Below are 18793 nucleotides of genomic sequence, written 5' to 3'. Positions count from 1 at the left end.
CGCAAGCCCCGGTCCCTCAACCCACGACTCCTCTTCCATATTTAAACATGCTCCTGTAATCACTGTCTTTATTTTGGGGTATGAGGGGTTGGTTTTTGCATTCCTGCGTCCCAAATGATACCCTACTCCATATATAGTGCACTTACCAGTGCCCTAGGGGCGATTTGGAGAGAAGGGTGCCATGTCATCTTGGTGGTAAACAAGGATGTGCTCTTTGTAGTGTGCAGCTGGTAACGACTACTGCTGGGGTATTAACAGCATCCACATATGTTGTTATCTATTATTCCTTCCAGTTCGTAAGCATATCTTATGTGTTACACATAGTTGGCACTGTACGAAACACAACCAATGACTGAAGGGACAATAACAGCTCATTTGTCATGACGTCATAACTAGGATTTTTAATTTAAAACAATCCATTTTAATTCCAGGTTGTAAGACAACAAAATAGGAAAAATGCCAAGGGGGTGAATACTTTCGCAAAGCCACTGTATCTACCTCAAATACCTTATTATTATCTATCCTGATGCTTAGTCACTTTACCCTGCCTTCATGTACATATCTACCTCAAATACCTTATTATTATCTATCCTGATGCCGAGTCACTTTACCCTGCCCTCATTTACATATCTACCACATATACCTTATTATTATCTATCCTGATGCCGAGTCACTTTACCCTGCCTTCATTTACATATCTACCTCAAATGCCTTATTATTATCTATCCTGATGCCTAGTCACTTTGTACCTTGTAGCTCCACATTGATCTGTTACTGGTACTCCCTGTATATAGCTCCACATTGATCTGGTACTGGTACTCCCCTGTATATAGCTCCACATTGATCTGGTACTGGTACTCCCTGTATATAGCTCCACATTGATCTGGTACTGGTACTCCCTGTATATAGCTCCACATTGATCTGGTACTGGTACTCCTGGCTACATTGATCTGGTACTGTATATAGCTCCACATTGATCTGGTACTGGTACTCCCTGTATATAGCACCACATTAATCTGGTACTCCCTGTATATAGCTCCACATTGATCTGGTACTGGTACTCCTGTATATAGCACCACATTAATCTGGTACTCCTGGTACTGTATATAGCTCCACATTGATCTGGTACTGGTATTCCCTGTATATAGCTCCACATTGATCTGGTATGGTACTCCCTGTATATAGCTCCACATTAATCTGGTACTCCCTGTATATAGCTCCACATTGATCACATTAATCTGGTACTGTATATAGCTCCACCTGTATATAGCTCCACATTGATCTGGTACTGGTATTCCCTGTATATAGCTCCACATTGATCTGGTACTGGTACTCCCTGTATATAGCTCCACATTGATCTGGTACTGGTACTCCTGTATATAGCTCCACATTGATCTGGTACTGGTACTCCCTGTATATAGCTCCACATTGATATGGTACTCCCTGTGTATACCTCCACATTGATCTGGTACTGGTACTGCCTGTATATAGCTCAACATTGATCTGGTACTGGTACTCCCTGTATATAGCTCCACATTGATCTGGTACTGGTACTCCCTGTATATAGCTCCACATTGATCGGGTACTGGTACTCCTGTATATAGCTCCACATTGATCTGGTACTCCCTATAGCTCCATTGATCTGGTACTTGCTCCACTCCATTGATCTGGTACTGGTACTCCCTGTATATAGCTCCACATTGATCTGGTACTGGTACTCCCTGTATATAGCTCCACATTGATCTGGTACTGGTACTCCCTGTATATAGCTCCACATTGATCTGGTACTCCCTGTATATAGCTCCACATTGATCTGGTACTGGTACTCCCTGTATATAGCTCCACATTGATCTGGTACTGGTACTCCCTGTATATAGCTCCATTCTTGTGTATTTGATTTTATTCCTCTTCTGTTACTATTTTATTTATATGTTTTAACTCTGCATTGTTGGTTAAGGGCTCGTATGCAAGTATTTCATGGTAAAGTCTACAGCAGTTGTATTCGGGCGGATGGACAAAAAACATTGATTTGATATGAGGTTAGTACATTATGGGTGTCACGTGATGGTTCCTCAGGTCTCTCCACTGCTGTTCCTCTCATGGTGCTTTCCCAAGGACTGATCCAGGGACACATGCTGCTTTCGAGGCCACTTATAAATAGTTAAGAGAGCAGGTCCCAGAGCTGAGCTGAGCTGAACAGCGGCAGGCAGTGGAGGAGAGAGGCTTGTCTGCAGCCTTCAGGCAGGACAGACACACTGCTGGGGGACTTACATACCTTGTAAGCAGTTACACTTTGAACTCCAACACACACACACCACACACACAGGCTTGCGTGCATAATTTGTCATTTCATCATTTCATCATTGTTCCTCCAAAATAAGCTGGTTGAATAACAGAATAAGTGGTACTTCTCTCTCCCTCGCTCTCTCTCCTGCACACACACACACACACAACACACACACACACACACACACACACACACACACACACACACACACACACACAGTGAACTTGAAAGACCAGGGAAAACAGAGTGAAGGGAATTCGATGGGTAAATGATTTAGTATGGCATTCCTGTTTGATCCAGAAGGAGGACATTGATGGGAATTGTCCTGGACTCAGCTGTCTGTCTGTCTCAATCAAATACTGAATCATGTTAAATACGTACCTCCTGAATAGTGAGCCCATGGAAATTCTACACTTCAATAATTCACACTTTATATTCAGCTTGTAGATTAATAGGGCATTCATTCTATCAGCATTACAGGGAGAAGACCTGAAATGTTCTTTCACTCATAATATAATGAATATATCAAAGACAAGTTCCCTTACTAATATATTTTTCCACACGACTACAATAACTCTACTGGCCTTGACATTTCCTTTCCACATTGACCTTTTCAACATGGTTACAGAAATGGCGGATACAGGGTATTACTGTCCACGGTATACTTTTCACCTGTTCCAATACAAGAACTTACACCAGCCGTTGATATTCACATTCATTTAAATGAATATAATTCATCGATTGTACAACCTGAAAGAAGTGAAAAATAAATATAAAGCCCTTCATTTATTTTTCTCACCTGCGTGTGGATTTTGGCGATCTGCTTCTCATTCACATTGGGCTGTTGATAGACCCGGCTCTTGTAACGGAACTGCAAATGGAAGAAGAAAAGTTACTTCAACACTTTACTTAAAGCCAAACAATTGTAATACATTATGATGTAGTGTAAGAGTTGTCATGACTTCTGTCACGATGTAGCCCTTTTGGGTGTATATCATGGCTCCCTCCTGTCTCACTTTCTCTCCCACATCAGGTTTTACAACGGTCATAAATTCCTGGTAGAAACTCTCAGTATGGCGGGAGAGAGCGTATGGAGAACAAAGGCATTCTCCTTGCCAAAACTCCTAATCCCCAAAATGGGAGAATTAAACAACATTTATATTTTTGAGAACGTGGGAATGGTCCGTGGACACTTAAGGGACAATCATGTCGAGTGTGTTTCATTTGGTGATGTCACGAAGGACAGGAAACACACATTACTGTGTATTTGGTTGTGTACACTTCTCAATTAGGAGGTTTAAATCTAAATAGTGTGGAATGTACATACAACTCTACCAAAGGACAAGACCAGAGAGAACGTGGAGATCATTCCCACGTTGAAATGGCAAAGACATCTACAAACTAAAGAACAATTATTCAGACTGCAGCTGTTTAAATACTTTAGTCTTGTAAACGCATCCGATCTAAGAACATTTCCATCCAGCAGACAGACCGGCGATCGCTGAGAGGGACAACAAAGGCAGACACTCGTAAATATGTTAATTGCAATATATTTTCGAATGAGCGGTTGTTCATGTTCACAGCATTAGCAATTTCTATGAGTGTAGTTATCAGCACTGAGTTTCCCGCTCTCTATGAGTGTAGTAATCCTCTGTGAGTTTCCCGCTCTCTATGAGTGTAGTAATCCTCTGAGTTTCCCGCTCTCTATGAGTGTAGTTATCAGCACTGAGTTTCCCGCTCTCTATGAGTGTAGTAATCCTCTGTGAGTTTCCCGCTCTCTATGAGTGTAGTAATCTTCTATGAGCAGTGAGTTTCCCGCTCTCTATGAGTGTAGTAATCCTCTGTGAGTTTCCCGCTCTCTATGAGTGTAGTAATCCTCTGTGAGTTTCCCGCTCTCTATGAGTGTAGTAATCCTCTGTGAGTTTCCCGCTCTCTATGAGTGTAGTAATCCTCTGTGAGTTTCCCGCTCTCTATGAGTGTAGTAATCTTCTGTGAGTTTCCCGCTCTCTATGAGTGTAGTAATCCTCTGTGAGTTTCCCGCTCTCTATGAGTGTAGTAATCCTCTGTGAGTTTCCCGCTCTCTATGAGTGTAGTAATCCTCTGTGAGTTTCCCGCTCTCTATGAGTGTAGTAATCTTCTGTGAGTTTCCCGCTCTCTATGAGTGTAGTAATCTTCTGTGAGTTTCCCGCTCTCTATGAGTGTAGTAATCCTCTGTGAGTTTCCCGCTCTCTATGAGTGTAGTAATCTTCTGTGAGTTTCCCGCTCTCTATGAGTGTAGTAATCCTCTGTGAGTTTGCCACTCTCTATGAGTGTAGTAATCTTCTGTGAGTTTGCCACTCTCTATGAGTGTAGTAATCCTCTGTGAGTTTCCCTCTCTTGGTCCCCACCACTTTCCTTTGTCTACCGAGCAGTCATATCGGTTTCGTCCGCTAGGGACTTTTTCTTTGTATCATGTAGTAACCAATGTATGAACTATTTGTGTGTGTTTATGTAATTTTGTGATTGATTAAGTTAGTAAATAAATAAATAAGCCGATTTGCATATCGCTGATTCATGATTCTATACTAGGGTTCGTGTAGATATTCAAGGCTTTGCGACGTTCAGTAATGAGACTGATGAGGTCAAATTCATTAATAAGCGACTGTTTTGAGTTATATTCGGGAAATTGAAACTCTATAAACAACATGTTCCCGTGGTGCCCCGACTTCCTAGTTAATTAAAGTTACATGATTAGTTTAATCGCGTAATTAAATTACACATAGAGAATTGATTTGATAATATACAGTCTTCACATGTAATGATAGTCAACGACACGGCACTTCTAGTCATCTCCCAATGATCCTGATTAAACAACCAGTCACTATCATACCCATCTGGCAGCACTGCTAATGAGGATCTATTTATTTAATACTAAGTAAGGTGTACCACTACCAGAGAAGATCGCCCAGGCAGCCAGTAATTAAAACTTCAGTCAAGTACTAGCGATACCAGGGGACCCCCCTGACTGAGGAGATATAGAACAAAGAACAGAGCCAGGGAGAGCCAAGAGGGAGTTTCCAGCTATGCTGCCTCATCACAATTCAGCTGAGCTGTTTGGAAAACAAAGACTTATTATAGTGATGCAGTCCCTTGATCATTCATTAAGTGGCTGAATTCTTCCAGATGAAATTCTTTGATAATGATCAAACAGGAGAAGTGCTTCTGTAGGATGGGGTGGGTTACAGCATCCCAGGGTGGTATACAACAGCCCAGGGTGGTATACAACAGCCCAGGGTGGTATACAGCACCCCTGGGTGGGCTACAGCAACAATAAATGTAATTCAACCCCAGAAAACACACCCACTGGTTGGCCAACAGAATTGACAAGGGAGGTTTTGTTCAATACATTTTCTGTTAATTTATCTATAGTAATCCCTTTAAATATGTATTTGGACAGTGAAGCTAACAATTTTTATTTTAGGTCACATTACTATGAATACTAGATTTACTATTACTAGGATTACTATTGCAACAACACATCATCAGTAGGGTAAAACTAACCTGTCTCACGACGGTCTAAACCCAGCTCACCTTCCCTATTAGTGGGTGAACAATCCAACTCTTGGTGAATTCTGCTTCACAATGATAGGAAGAGCCGACATCGAAGGATCAAAAAGCCCAGGGTGGTATACAGCACCCCTGGGTGGACTACAACAGCCCTGGGTGGTATACTGCAGCCCTGGGTGGTATACTGCAGCCCTGGGTGGTATACTGCAGCCCTGGGTGGTATACAGCACCCCTGGGTGGACTACAACAGCCCTGGGTGGTATACTGCAGCCCTGGGTGGTATACAGCACCCCTGGGTGGACTACAACAGCCCTGGGTGGTATACAGCACCCCTGGGTGGACTACAACAGCATGTCCAGTGCTGTGTTAGGACTGGACCCCAGGGATTGAACAGAGCTTAAGAAATGAAGTAGACAGGGGCTGCACACACAATCCACAGCAACGTCGTGCTGGCCTAATAAGGTATGTTCTGGAACAATCAGTAACGTATGTTTGACAATACAGGAGGACTGGACCTGCGTCATGGAGCAGTACTGAAGAAATGAAGTAGGGCATGCGATGCACAAACCATTGCTCCACCACATACTTTATAGGCTTGTATAACATTTTGAGCCAAGAATGCCTCTCTGTGACGTGACGAAGATCCACTCTTGGATCTGTGTTTTGTGGAGAAATCAGTGATTTGAGCATACAGATTTATGGAGCAGAACTGTTACTGCACCACCAGGGATCACTTTGCTGGTGGTGGGTGGGATAGTCTGAGGGTTAGGGTTAGGGTACGGTGGGTTAGGTCTAGGGTTAGGACTAAGGCTAGGGTTAGTGCTGGACCTGGTGGATGGAGAACTGAATGGTTCCTGTACCTCCAGAGTGGGGACCCCCTTCGTGTTGGTGGGAGTAGGGTAGTCTTTAAGGGCACACTCTTCATCCAGGAAGCCGGACTCTCGGCCCTCCACAGCGGGCTGGAAGAGGCCGTAGTTCAGCACATCCCTCAAAGTCTGGGTCAGTGTACACAGGATCTGCTGCTTAGCAACCCACACCGTGGCCTCGGGCTTAAACCTCATACACTTCTGCTCCAAAACACACACACCGTCAGGGATAGTCAAAAATGACAAAACACACATACAAAATACCATGAAGATGAATGTATCATAATAATTAAGTATTTAATTAAAATACATGCATTTTGTATTTAAAATTTAAAATTACATTTGCAAGTAGACAGCCTGAATAGCAACAATGTTCTCAGTACCTGTTACAAAAATGACTGTAATATGTTGTTGTTTATCTACTTTAGTTGATATACTTTAATCTGGATAAGAGTGTCTGCTAAATTATTAAAATGTAAATGTATATGTGAAAATTAACAAACCAAAATTAACTGCAAAGCACAATGGGTATTATTATTGGCTTGGTTTCAGGGCAGAGCTCATTAGAATAATACTCAGCATGCTTTGCAATTGTTAGTTTTTACATTTACATTTGACTAATTTAGCAGACATTCTAATCCAGAGCGACTTACAATTAGTGCATTCATATCACAACCGTATCAAGTACATTATTTATCAACATTTTTACATATATATTTATATTTAGTTCATTTAGCAGACGCTCTATCATGCCATAGTGCTATCAGACTTCTGATACCAATGCAGGGTGAAAGGGGGGCACAAAATCTGAACTGCTATAAAACATTGAATGGAAAAGTACAAATGACAGTATTTTGAAAATACAAATGACATTGGAGTATAGTTCAACCCAGTGTAATTCAAATGAAAAAATACTCAGAAGTAATTCAAATATGTATTTCAAATATATGTAACATAAATACTGCCCATCTCTGCACACAGTGGTGTCAGTTTCTGCTGCAACACAAATACATAACATTCAGAGATTATACAAACATATCAAACCTGGAGTTTAAACATACACTTTTGCCCCAAAACATTAGACAACACATTTAGTGTTGGGTTTAAAACAAACATTTCTGCTCCAAAACATTAGACGACACATTTAGCTTTGGGTTGAAAACATACATTTCTGCTCCAAAACAAACAAACACAAAACACACATGCAGATTTAACATTCTGGCAGCAGGTGCTAACAGATGGAGAAACAATAGCTCACGTCTCCTTGCCAAGCTACCAGTGTCTGTGAATAAATAGGCTTTTATTTACAGTAGAAAAGATCAGGAATCACAGTATAAAACAGCATGGAAATGTCTCCTAGCAATATTCTGTTTCAGTAATTAGCTATGCCTTTCCTCTACAGAAGCAGAACATTTCATATTCATAAAGTTGTTTGGCAGAGGTGCCCGCTACACAGTATTGGTGGTGGAAAAAACAATAACTGGAATTAGTTCAATCAATTAGTAAGGATTATAGCAGAGCGTTACGCCTGTTATCCAGAAAATCATTTTTGTTATTGGTTTATTTGAGGGTGCATGTTCTTTTGTGATAAGGCATTTGAAAACAGCAGCACTTCTCAACTAGAAAGTATGTATTTCTGTGGAAGAATAACCTCGCCACCGATTTCCAATAGCTGTTTTTTCTCTCTCTTTCACGTCTATCAAACTGCTTGGCTGAGAACAGTGTGACATTTAGCTTATACAACATAGCTATTGTAGCTCACTCTTTCACATTGACTTTATGCTGCTAGGCTGGGGCAAACATCCCACATATTCCACAATTGCTATGAGCAATTTTTTTTTTTTACAGCTTTTTGCTTTACAGTCTTTCACATAAGCAACATGCAGTGACAAACTGCAGTAACAACTATGTCATAATTCCAACCAGCGCACAGCACCCCAATTATTTTCAGTGCAGTAGAACTACTGGTTTTGGAGCCTAGAGCAAAGCAGTGGGTAAACTATGTTGTAGCCCAGACTATTGTACTTGTCTTTTTATCTACTCTCACTAGCACTGATTCTGCAGATAGCAGCTATTTTAGCTGAATGCACTGAGTGTATGTCGTTCTAGATAAGAGCTTCTGCTAAATGACTAATATGTTTTTACAAAGGTTCAGGGATGACCACACAGTTGAAAAGAGAAAGGTAGTTAGGGTTTGGCTTTAAAGCGGATTTAGATGCACTGTAAAAAATGTTTTAGAAACTTTGAGTTGTTTCAATTATTATTAAGTAACTGGTTCCACAGCCTCAACATAGGTAAAAATTCAGTCAACTTAAAATGATGTTTTTGCTCAAATTGTCTCATAAATTAATCCACCTAAAAAGGTTGTTGAACTAGTTAGAGTGCTTTTTACATACAATGTTTTCAGCATACATATTTGACATACATTGCACATGCTCATTTATACAGTAATTCATATATCCTCACCTGGGATTTGAACTCACTGTTTCTTGGTTCACAGCATTCCAATCTTCCTGCTACCCCACCATGTCTGTGTCAATGAATGATTTCACCTGTATTCCTACACTTTGGACTTCAAAGTAAATCTCAGCTCTGTTAAAAATACACTCAATAACTCTGTTTTAATGTTACTCCTTGATTACTACAATAAAAAACATCGTTTTAAAAATACACTCAACAAAACAATGTTTTTTTATCATAGTGATCAAGGAGTAACATTAAAACAGAGTTATATGCCCCACCAACAGACAACTATACAGAATTAGTTTTTTCTGAAACAAGTGAAACATATCAATTATGAGAGAATAGTAAGATGAACTGATAAGACAGACATAGTGGCATAGCAGGAACATCGGAATGCCATGAGACCAGGAGGTTGTGAGGACACGGTGGAAATTAAGTACTGTGTAAATGCTCAACGTGTGTTAAATACGGATTTTTGGAAACATTGTATGTTAAAAACTGTGTGTGCATAACTAGTTCCACAGCTTTTTTTGTAGGTAAGATGACCAAATCATAATTATGGTTGAATAAATGAGTTAAGCAAAAACACATCATTTAAAATTGACTGAATTTTTTACTAAGTTTTCCCAATTTTATCTAAGTTTGGGCCAACTATTTTTTTTGGTTCAGGTAACGTTCGGATCGAAAAGTTGAGTAAACAAAACAAAAGGCTATGGAACTAATTGTTAATAATTAGTTGAAATAATTAAATTATATTTTACAGTGTAGCATACTCCTGCAGTATGATAAGAAAACAGTGTACAACGAGATAAGTGTGTACTCACAGACTGCTGCAGGTCAGGGATGACCACACAGAATTCCAGTGACTCCCTACGGGCAGCCCTGTCCCTCTCTGCCCTCCTGTCTGTCCTCCTGTCTGTCCTCCTGCTAGTCCTTTCCCCTCCAGGTCCTCCATGGCCAGGCTCCTCCTTGGAGCTGTCTGTCTCAAAACCTCCAGAGCCGTCAGAGAAACTCTGGGCCATCTCCTCTTCACTGGATGTAGGACTCCGAGGCATGATACTCTACTGGAGAGAGAGAGGAGACAGCGTTATATATGTGTACTACTAAGACACACACAAGCTCTGAAAGTCAGGCCCTGGGGCATGCTGGACTCTACTTTGGCCTGACCAGGGGGAGAGGACACAGTGTTATCGGGCTTCATCATACAGTTAAGGTGTCCTCAGAACTCTGCTAGGCAAAGCGACCGTCTGTGCTCTCGTACACCCTAAAGACGTTCGTGGAAAAACGTGAAAAAAAGCGTTAATTTTACTGCTGTTTGTCCCGCTTGGCCAACCTAACAACAACACAGACAGAAACACAAAATAGTCAAATAAATCAAGAAATCGGTCATACATTTTGACCTTTTTGCAGAGGAAGTCTTAGTTGTGCAATTTTACATCTAGATTAGATTATTGGTGCAGTATTTCTCGAGTGAAACAATTTGCGTGAAATCTAGTCGTCTCTCGTTGAATGACAACAAACACTGATGTTCTCACTCGTACTAGGAGCACTGGCGTAGCACACACCTCCACAGCCCCCGTAGGGTGTGACTTGGGGTCACCCGGAGCTCGGGCCCCATAGATAGCATATGAACATGTTATAAGTCATGAAAAACATGTTTAGAATTACAGGAAATTAGCTTTAAAACTGCAACATTTTCTCTCAGCCTCATGCAGGAAATTAACTCAGGTATTCGTTGAAAGTTGGGACAATCCTTGTCCCGCAGAGAAACTTTATTTTTATAGTTGAAGAAGATTTTGTTGCATTATTTGAGCTTAAACTTTACATTGAGGGGAATTTTATTAAGTACACTTTCAATATTATTAATTTCAATGTCGGCTCTGTGCCTGGAAATTCCCTTGTCCGGAGCAAAGGATTCCAATTTCAAACTCTCCAAGAGTGTTTAAAATTCTAAAAACAGCCAACATTGGATATTAACTGAAAAATTATATTATGACATTTCTTGCAATAGTCCTCTGTGACTTTAAAGAATATTCTTCTCAAAACTGTGATTCCAAAAATATGTGTCTGGAGAGTTGGACCCCTATCATGTAGTGTAGTGCAACAAGACCCCTCGTGGTCTGTAAAGTTCTCTACTTTGTTTTTTACTATGCAAATCAAATAAGAACAAAATCGTATTTACAATGACAGCTGGGTTAATTGCTTGCTCAGGGGCAGAACAACAGTTATTTACATTGTCAGCTCAGGGATTCAATCTAGCAACCTTTCAATTACTGGCCCAACACTTTACCCACTAGGCTACCTGCCACCCTGAGAGATTCAAACAAACAATATTGGAATCACCATGGTCACAACCATAAACTGTCAACTACATCTGCCTGATATATTAAGATAGAATAAGAATTTTGCTAATATTAAATTAGGTTTTAGAGTCATAAAGCAACTGAGGATAAACACAATTTCTACTGTTAGTACCACTTGAATGAAGAAGAAAATCACATTTTTTGTCAACTCCGTAAAACATCCATTCCGTCAGATCTTTGTCTAATGTCAACTAAAAGATCTGATAGAATGGTTATGTTTTTATTGGTGATTTTGAAATGAATAATTGTCCATATTTTACAAATGTTTTGTATTTTACTTTAATTTTAGAGGCAGAAATATGTCTGTTTTGAGTATCTATTGTCAACTCCATCAGTGGCTTGTCAACTCTGTGACTGATGGCTAGCCCCTTAAGATGGATTCTTTATCAATATTCAAAGAAAACAATGTAATCACTGTTCTGCAACATATGTTTAAACAACTGAAGTATTTGCTGTGCTAGACCTAAAGGATAATGTATGTTTTATGTTTGATTTTTTTTAATAACAAATGCTAACTAAATTAGCCCTGGAGCATTTAATAGTGCTGCAAAAACCTAACTAAAATACGTTTGGAGATTTTTTTATTACATATTTAAATAATCTAATATTAGAATTAAGCAATCACGTAACAGGTATCAGTATTGGTAAACATGAATATAAACTGAACTTTGTAGCCGACGATCCCCTGATATACAGTACCTGACTAATATTGATAATATTTTCGATAATTTTCGATTTTTGATAATATAAACTGAGATTTAAAAGGTATTTGGAATTTTAAAAAATGAATAATGGCAATAGGAAAAAGATAAAAGAATAATTCATGATCTACAGCAATCATTGGACCACAGAAATAGAAATACTTAAGTGACAACAAACAACAAATATATAAAGTTAACTTTATCCCATTACTTAACAACATGAAAGCTGATCTAATTAAATGGAACAATCTTCCCATGAATCTTACAGGTAGAATAAACATCTTTAGAATAAAATGGCTCCCAAAGTTTTTATATATTTTTTCAATAATAGCACTTACCCCACCGAAGACATTCTTCAAATAAACTTAAGTTCTACATGTCTCTAAGTCTGAGGTTTAAACCTTCCAGACTTGGAATTGGATCAACTCGCCACCCAAGGCTTTTACTACAGACAGATAGTTAGATGCACTAAAGAAGAACAATGGGTACATATTGAAGATGCACATGCTCACCCCCAGAATCTGTTTGTGTCTATTTTAAAAGGATAAAGCTAAGAACATTAACTTCACCGTTAAGAACACTATAACAATATGGAAGAAAATGAAACATACTGTATTCTAGAAGAACCGATATCACTCCCTCAAAACACCCCTATGGAACAATCCTTGGATAATCTTCAGAATTCACAGATAATTGCCCCACATGGTAAACTAAAGGTGTAGAAACTGTAAATGACTTGGTAATAGGAAATACAATTATTTCCATGACAGAATTAAAAAGCAATTTTGGACTGACCAACATAGACATTTTCAAATACATACAACTTAAAAATGGTAAGATAAACAAAACCGTGCAGAACGCATATCCAACTGACAATCACTTATACAGTTGAAGTGGGAAGTTTACATACACTTAGGTTGGAGTCATATAAACTTGTTTTTCAACCACTCCACAAATTTATTGTCAACAAACTATAGTTTTGGCAAGTCGGTTAGGACATCTACTTTGTGTATGAAACAAGTAATTTTTCCAACAATTGTTTACAGACAGATTATTTCACTTATAATTCATTGTATCACAATTCCAGTGAGTCAGAAGTTTACATGCACTAAGTTGACTGTGCCTTTAAACAGCTTGGAAATTTACAGATAATGATGTCATGGCTTTAGAAGCTTCTGATAGGCTAATTGACATCATTTGAGTCAATTGGAAGTTTACCTGTGGATGTATTTCAATACCTTTGCTTGACATCATTGGAAACTCAAAAGAAATCAGCCAAGACCTCAGATTTTTTTGTTAGACTTCCAGAATTCTGGTTCATCCTTTGGAGCAATTTCCAAACACCTGAAGGTACCACGTTCATCTGTACAAACAATAGTATGCAAGTATAAACACCATGGGACCACGCAGCCATCATACCGCTCAGGAAGGAGATACGTTCTGTCTCCTAGAGATGAATGTACTTTGGTGCGAAAAGTGCAAATTAATCCCAGAACAACAACAAAGGACCTTGTGAAGATGCCGGAGGAAATAGGTACAAAAGTATCTATATCCACAGTAAAACGAGTCCTATATCGACATAACCTGAAAGGCCGCTCAAATAGGAAGGAGCCACTGCTCCAAAACCGCCATAAAAAAGCCAGACTATGGCTTGCAACTGCACATGAGTACAAAGATCGTAATTTTTTGAGAAATGTCCTCTGGTCTGATGAAACAAAAATAGAACTGTTTGGCCATAATGACCATCGTTATGTTTGGAGGAAAAAGGGGAAGCTTGCAAGTCGAAGAAAACCATCCCAACCGTAAAGCACGGGGGTGGCAGCGTCATGTTGTGCTTTGCTGCAGGAGGGACTGGTGCACTTCACAAAATAGATGGCATGATGTGGAAGGACAATTATGTGGATATATTGAAACAAAATCTCAAGACATCAAGTTAAATTTTGGTCGCAATGGGTCTTCCAAATGGACAATGACCCCAAGCATACTTGTAAAGTTGTGGCAAAATAGCTTAAGGACAAAAAAGTCAAGGTATTGGAGTGGCCATCACAAAGCCCTGACCTCAATCCTATAGAAAACGTGTGGGCAGAACTGAAAAAGCATGTGCGAGCAAGGAGGCCTACAAACCTGACTCAGTTACACCAGCTCTGTCAGGAGGAATGGGTCAAAATTCACCCAACTTATTGTGGGAAGCTTGTGGAAGGCTACCCGAAACGTTTGACCCAAGTTAAACAATTTAAAGGCAATGCTACCAAAAACTAATTGAGTGTATTTAAACTTCTGACCCACTGGGAATGTAATGAAAGAAATAAAAGCTGAAAGAAATCATTCTCTCTACTATTATTCTGACATTTCACATTCCTAAAATAAAGTGGTGATCCTAACTGACCTAAGACAGGGAATTTATACTAGTATTAAATGTCAGGAATTGTGAAAAACTGAGTTTAAATGTATTTGGCTAAGGTGTATGTAAACTTCCAACTTCAACTGTATATAGAACCCTTTTACAGGGTTCTTTCATCAGCAACCTGGAAATTTGGGCTCCCACATGGTGCAGCGGTCTAAGGCACTGCTTCTCTGTGCTAGAGGTGTCACTACAGTCACCCTGGTTCAAATACAGGCTGTGTTGCAACTGGCCATGATTGGGAGTCCCATAGGGTGGTGCACAATTAGCCCAGCATCGTCTGGGTTGGGCTGGTGAAGGCAGTCATTGTGAACAAAAAGGGGGGGATGCATAGTGCCATGTATTAATTGTGGCTACTACTATTAATTAGTAATATTTTGAGCTAAGAATATGATTTAATAAACAATCAAAAAAAAATAGACAAACGAATTCCAGCATAGTTTTGAGAATTTATTTTCATTACATGCAAACATAGTTTGGAAAGATGCACTGGTGGCCAGGGAGGCATCTCTTTGCTTGAATGATGACCCAAACAAACAATGGCTGACTTCTTTACAATACAATAGAATATCCATTAGTTACAGTGAACCACAAAAATGTGTCTTCTGCTCCGTTCTCAACCACCCCAAAGAGCAGACCTCACACATAGACTTGATACAAGCACAGGTTTAAGCAGCAGCCTTGGATGGAGAGCATGCTGTGGTTTAAGGGCCTTGCTCAAGGATGTGAACCCAGCAGCCCTAAAGGTGTCAGGTCAATTCCGCCCATTTTTTGCCAGAACCCTGCCCAGGATTCTGAACCGGCCACCTTTAGGCCACAGGCCCAACCCAGGTCACACAGGTCAAACTCTTTAGCTGCTGGGCTACCTGCTTGACATGTTTCAGAGAAGAAGCTGAAAAGGAGTGTTGTGGAAAAATTCTTACACAGGGATGGCTATACACAGACAATACACAGACACGTTATATTTGCATGATTAATTAATCATTACCGTTTTGTTTCATTCATGTGACCGACCAATACTGTTTCATAACATGTGACCAACCAACACCTCACGAGGCTTCTCCTCTCTAAGCTGAGACCTTGAAACTAAGATATCGTTCGTTCGTTCTCAAAACAACGTCTGGGCGTACTGCCAAATTGCAGCTACTGATAAGTGAGGATTTGTACAGTCAGCCACTTGCATGAACACAGAAATTTGCTTATAAAACAGCACATAAATAGAACACAGAAATTAGTTATAAGAAAAGCACAATCATTAAAATTCACGTTACATTCCATCTTCTTATCACCATGTGTGATAATAATAATTACACATGTTATAGCAGTGAAGACAAAATGCTACGCAGACACATAATTATTATGATGCAGAAGAACAACTAACATTCAGTTGTTGTCAGCAGAAGCCAAAAGAGAGTTCCTCTGCCTCTGATAGTGCTACTTGCAAGTTGGTTCAAACACCATCCTCTTGATTAGTCATACTGGAATGGATTGAAAGTTGGTTTTTGAATCGCAGTTCAATTTTGAATTGACCAAAATGTTCTATATTGGACCCCATTTTTATCTAAGATGGTATGATTTTATTAAACACAGCATTTCCTCTTGCTTCTAGGTAGCATTTAGTTTGCAACAACACAGGTTTGTATGGACCTTGCTGTTGGCCACTCAGACCTTGGCAACAATGTTGCAAAATATAAATGTGATCTTCCCCTTGCCTATAGAGCTAACGATGTGGACGTCAGCTAACCATTTTTCTGACCAGGCAAAATTATGCAGCAGCATCGTTAATATGGATAAAAATGGCAATGGAAAATGGCTAAAGCAAATTAAAAGGGAACGTTAGCTGTCATTTCAGATTTCGAGGTGACTGAGTTAGCTTTGTTAGCTGGTGATTTCTAAAATCCTCCATTACACTCTGGGGTAGGGCTAGAACCCTCAAGGCTCTTTACCTTCACTTGGTATTTAGTGTATATAGAACCTTTTTTAGTAAAGGTCTCTTTACAGTAACCCCAAATAACCCTTTTTTTTCTAAGAGTGCAGTATAAACCAATACACAATTTCTACAGCACAAAGGCCTTAAGTGTAAAACAAACAATGAGTCAATAATTCATGCCTTCTGGGAGTGGTATAAAGTCCAAACGCTATGGCTGGAGTTAGAAAAGCTGACTATCAGAAGTTTACCATGTAAATGTACTTTTAATTCATCTATCTGCATATTTCAAGACATGGCATGTGAGGATGCAGTGAGGTACCCGATGGGTTGGACCATTCTTTTCTTGGACCATTATTCTACTGAACAACTGGAAATCAAAATGATGCTCCATCGTCAAGACGGTGAATGAATCAAATGCATAATCATTTAAATGTTGAGACAATGCCGGCTACAGATAGAAAAAAAACAGAACAATTTGAAGCCATATGGCATAAAGTACTACAAGCCCTACAAATGTCTGAGTTGGTGTTTTTGTCTTTATTCGTATTTCTTTATGTTGAAGGTTGGGCATTAAGTCCCAGCCAACATCGTGTCAAGTTTAGTATATCCATGTCTGTGAAATGTTAAATTGTCTGTTGTCTTTGTATATGTCTATTGTCTAAAAAACTAAATAAAAGATATATAAATATAATATATATATATAATATATATGCACAAACTGTTTAGACTGGGAAGCATACAGTAAGCTTTACCCACCCCAAATACACACACACACACACACACACACACACACACACACACACACACACACACACACACACACACACACACACACACACACACATGTGTACCTCGCACATATAAGACACACACACACCATGTAGCCTTTTCTATATCGTTGCCCCAGTTTAGCGCCCCTGATGACACAGACAAGTACCGGTACCCTTAATTCAAACAGGCACTGCTTTAAAATTTGATAGTGATGGTGCTTCAAACGAAATGTAACAATAATACTTTGTCAAACACTCCATTCTGTCCAACAGGGAAGTTTTTCAAATAGAAAACCCTGTATATAGGCTAGACTTTATACTGATTTTATGTGACTGATACCAGTTGTGTGCATAGTCCTGTAACTGAGATCCAACCTATATGTTTAAAATGGTTCTACTGTCCTCATAGTGTGATGTCTGGTTCTCATTGTTCTACGCTTCCCTTTTATAGATCTGTGCTGAGAGTATCTCAATCACTGCTCACCAATGTAATTTAAGACTGACCTGTGAAGTGAAGGAAGCAGACCAGAGGCTCACCTTTTCTACGTGGTGTTTTTCAGACAGTCAAGAAACTGACAGAGCGCATGAAATCAACTGCCATGGATAGTGTCAGTTAGAGAATCCCTCCAGACGACCTTGACAGTACCAAGTGGAGTGATCCATCCTGTAGCCAGAGAATAGCAGTGTGAGAATCTTAAACCACCACGTATAACATCACATTTTAGCACTGACATGACACCACAGAAATCTGAACCTGTATGGCTGATTTTATTTTTTAACTACATTTAAACACCCCGAGAGGTCCCTAATCTCAGGGTCCCTCCTTCCCCTAATAACCGCCCAGAAAAACAACAATATGATAGAGAGACTGGGAACACAAGCATTTGACTTAATCCAGTAGACACACTACATTGTGTCTCTCCCTCGGTCCAATCTCAGATGAGGCCACAGACACAGTCATAAATGACTAGCACCATAAAAACTGCTCCAGCAGCACATAACCTCCCCAGAGCCTCTTCTCCAGACAACCACATCCTTCATCATGGCTGTCTGTCACCTCCACTTCCTCCTTCCTCCAGCCAGACCCCTCCAATCACCACTGAGACACACTAGACCCAAAAGGCAGTTAGTATTATATCAGCTTGTTTAACACTTATTTAGCCTATAGGGTTCAGGAGGCAAAAAAAAATTGCTTGGCTGGCATAGGTCTGATATGCCTCTGATATTACATGTGTGTTACAGCACACAGTAAAAGCATGCTGGGCCCAGAAATAATCTCTGCAGTCAGCCAGACAGAACCATTGTCAAAATGTAAAACCCAAGGTAGCTTAATGTATGACAAAGCCAAGGTAGCTTGATCTATGACAATCCCAAGTTAGCTTGATGTATGACAAACCCAAGGTAGCTTAATGTATGACAAACCCAAGGTAGCTTAATGTATGACAAACCCAAAGTAGATAAATGTA

At 39.7% G+C, this 18793-nt stretch overlaps 1 protein-coding gene and 1 long non-coding RNA gene across 2 annotated transcripts in view; one reads left to right on the top strand and one right to left on the bottom strand.

Annotated features, from left to right (window-relative positions):
- Positions 1-10212, bottom strand: part of LOC112219029 (SH3 and multiple ankyrin repeat domains protein 2-like) — a 152462-nt gene extending 142250 nt beyond the window's left edge. The window contains exons 1-3 of the mRNA XM_042301773.1: positions 9987-10212; positions 6694-6900; positions 3087-3158 (exon numbers count right to left, since the gene is read on the bottom strand). Of these exons, the coding sequence (XP_042157707.1) occupies positions 3087-3158; positions 6694-6900; positions 9987-10184 (477 nt within the window). The 5' untranslated portion in view covers positions 10185-10212. The remainder of the gene's footprint in view (positions 1-3086; positions 3159-6693; positions 6901-9986) is intronic.
- LOC121840089 lies at positions 803-5858 on the top strand. The gene is made up of 3 exons (XR_006079386.1): positions 803-815; positions 2169-2173; positions 5785-5858. It is a non-coding gene; the product is annotated as an uncharacterized LOC121840089 (long non-coding RNA).
- Positions 10213-18793: the final 8581 nt, after the last annotated feature.

The sequence above is a fragment of the Oncorhynchus tshawytscha genome, linkage group LG19, assembly GCF_018296145.1.
Source record: "Oncorhynchus tshawytscha isolate Ot180627B linkage group LG19, Otsh_v2.0, whole genome shotgun sequence".
Lineage (NCBI taxonomy): Eukaryota > Metazoa > Chordata > Actinopteri > Salmoniformes > Salmonidae > Oncorhynchus > Oncorhynchus tshawytscha.
This window is presented reverse-complemented; position numbering and strand designations above follow the sequence as displayed.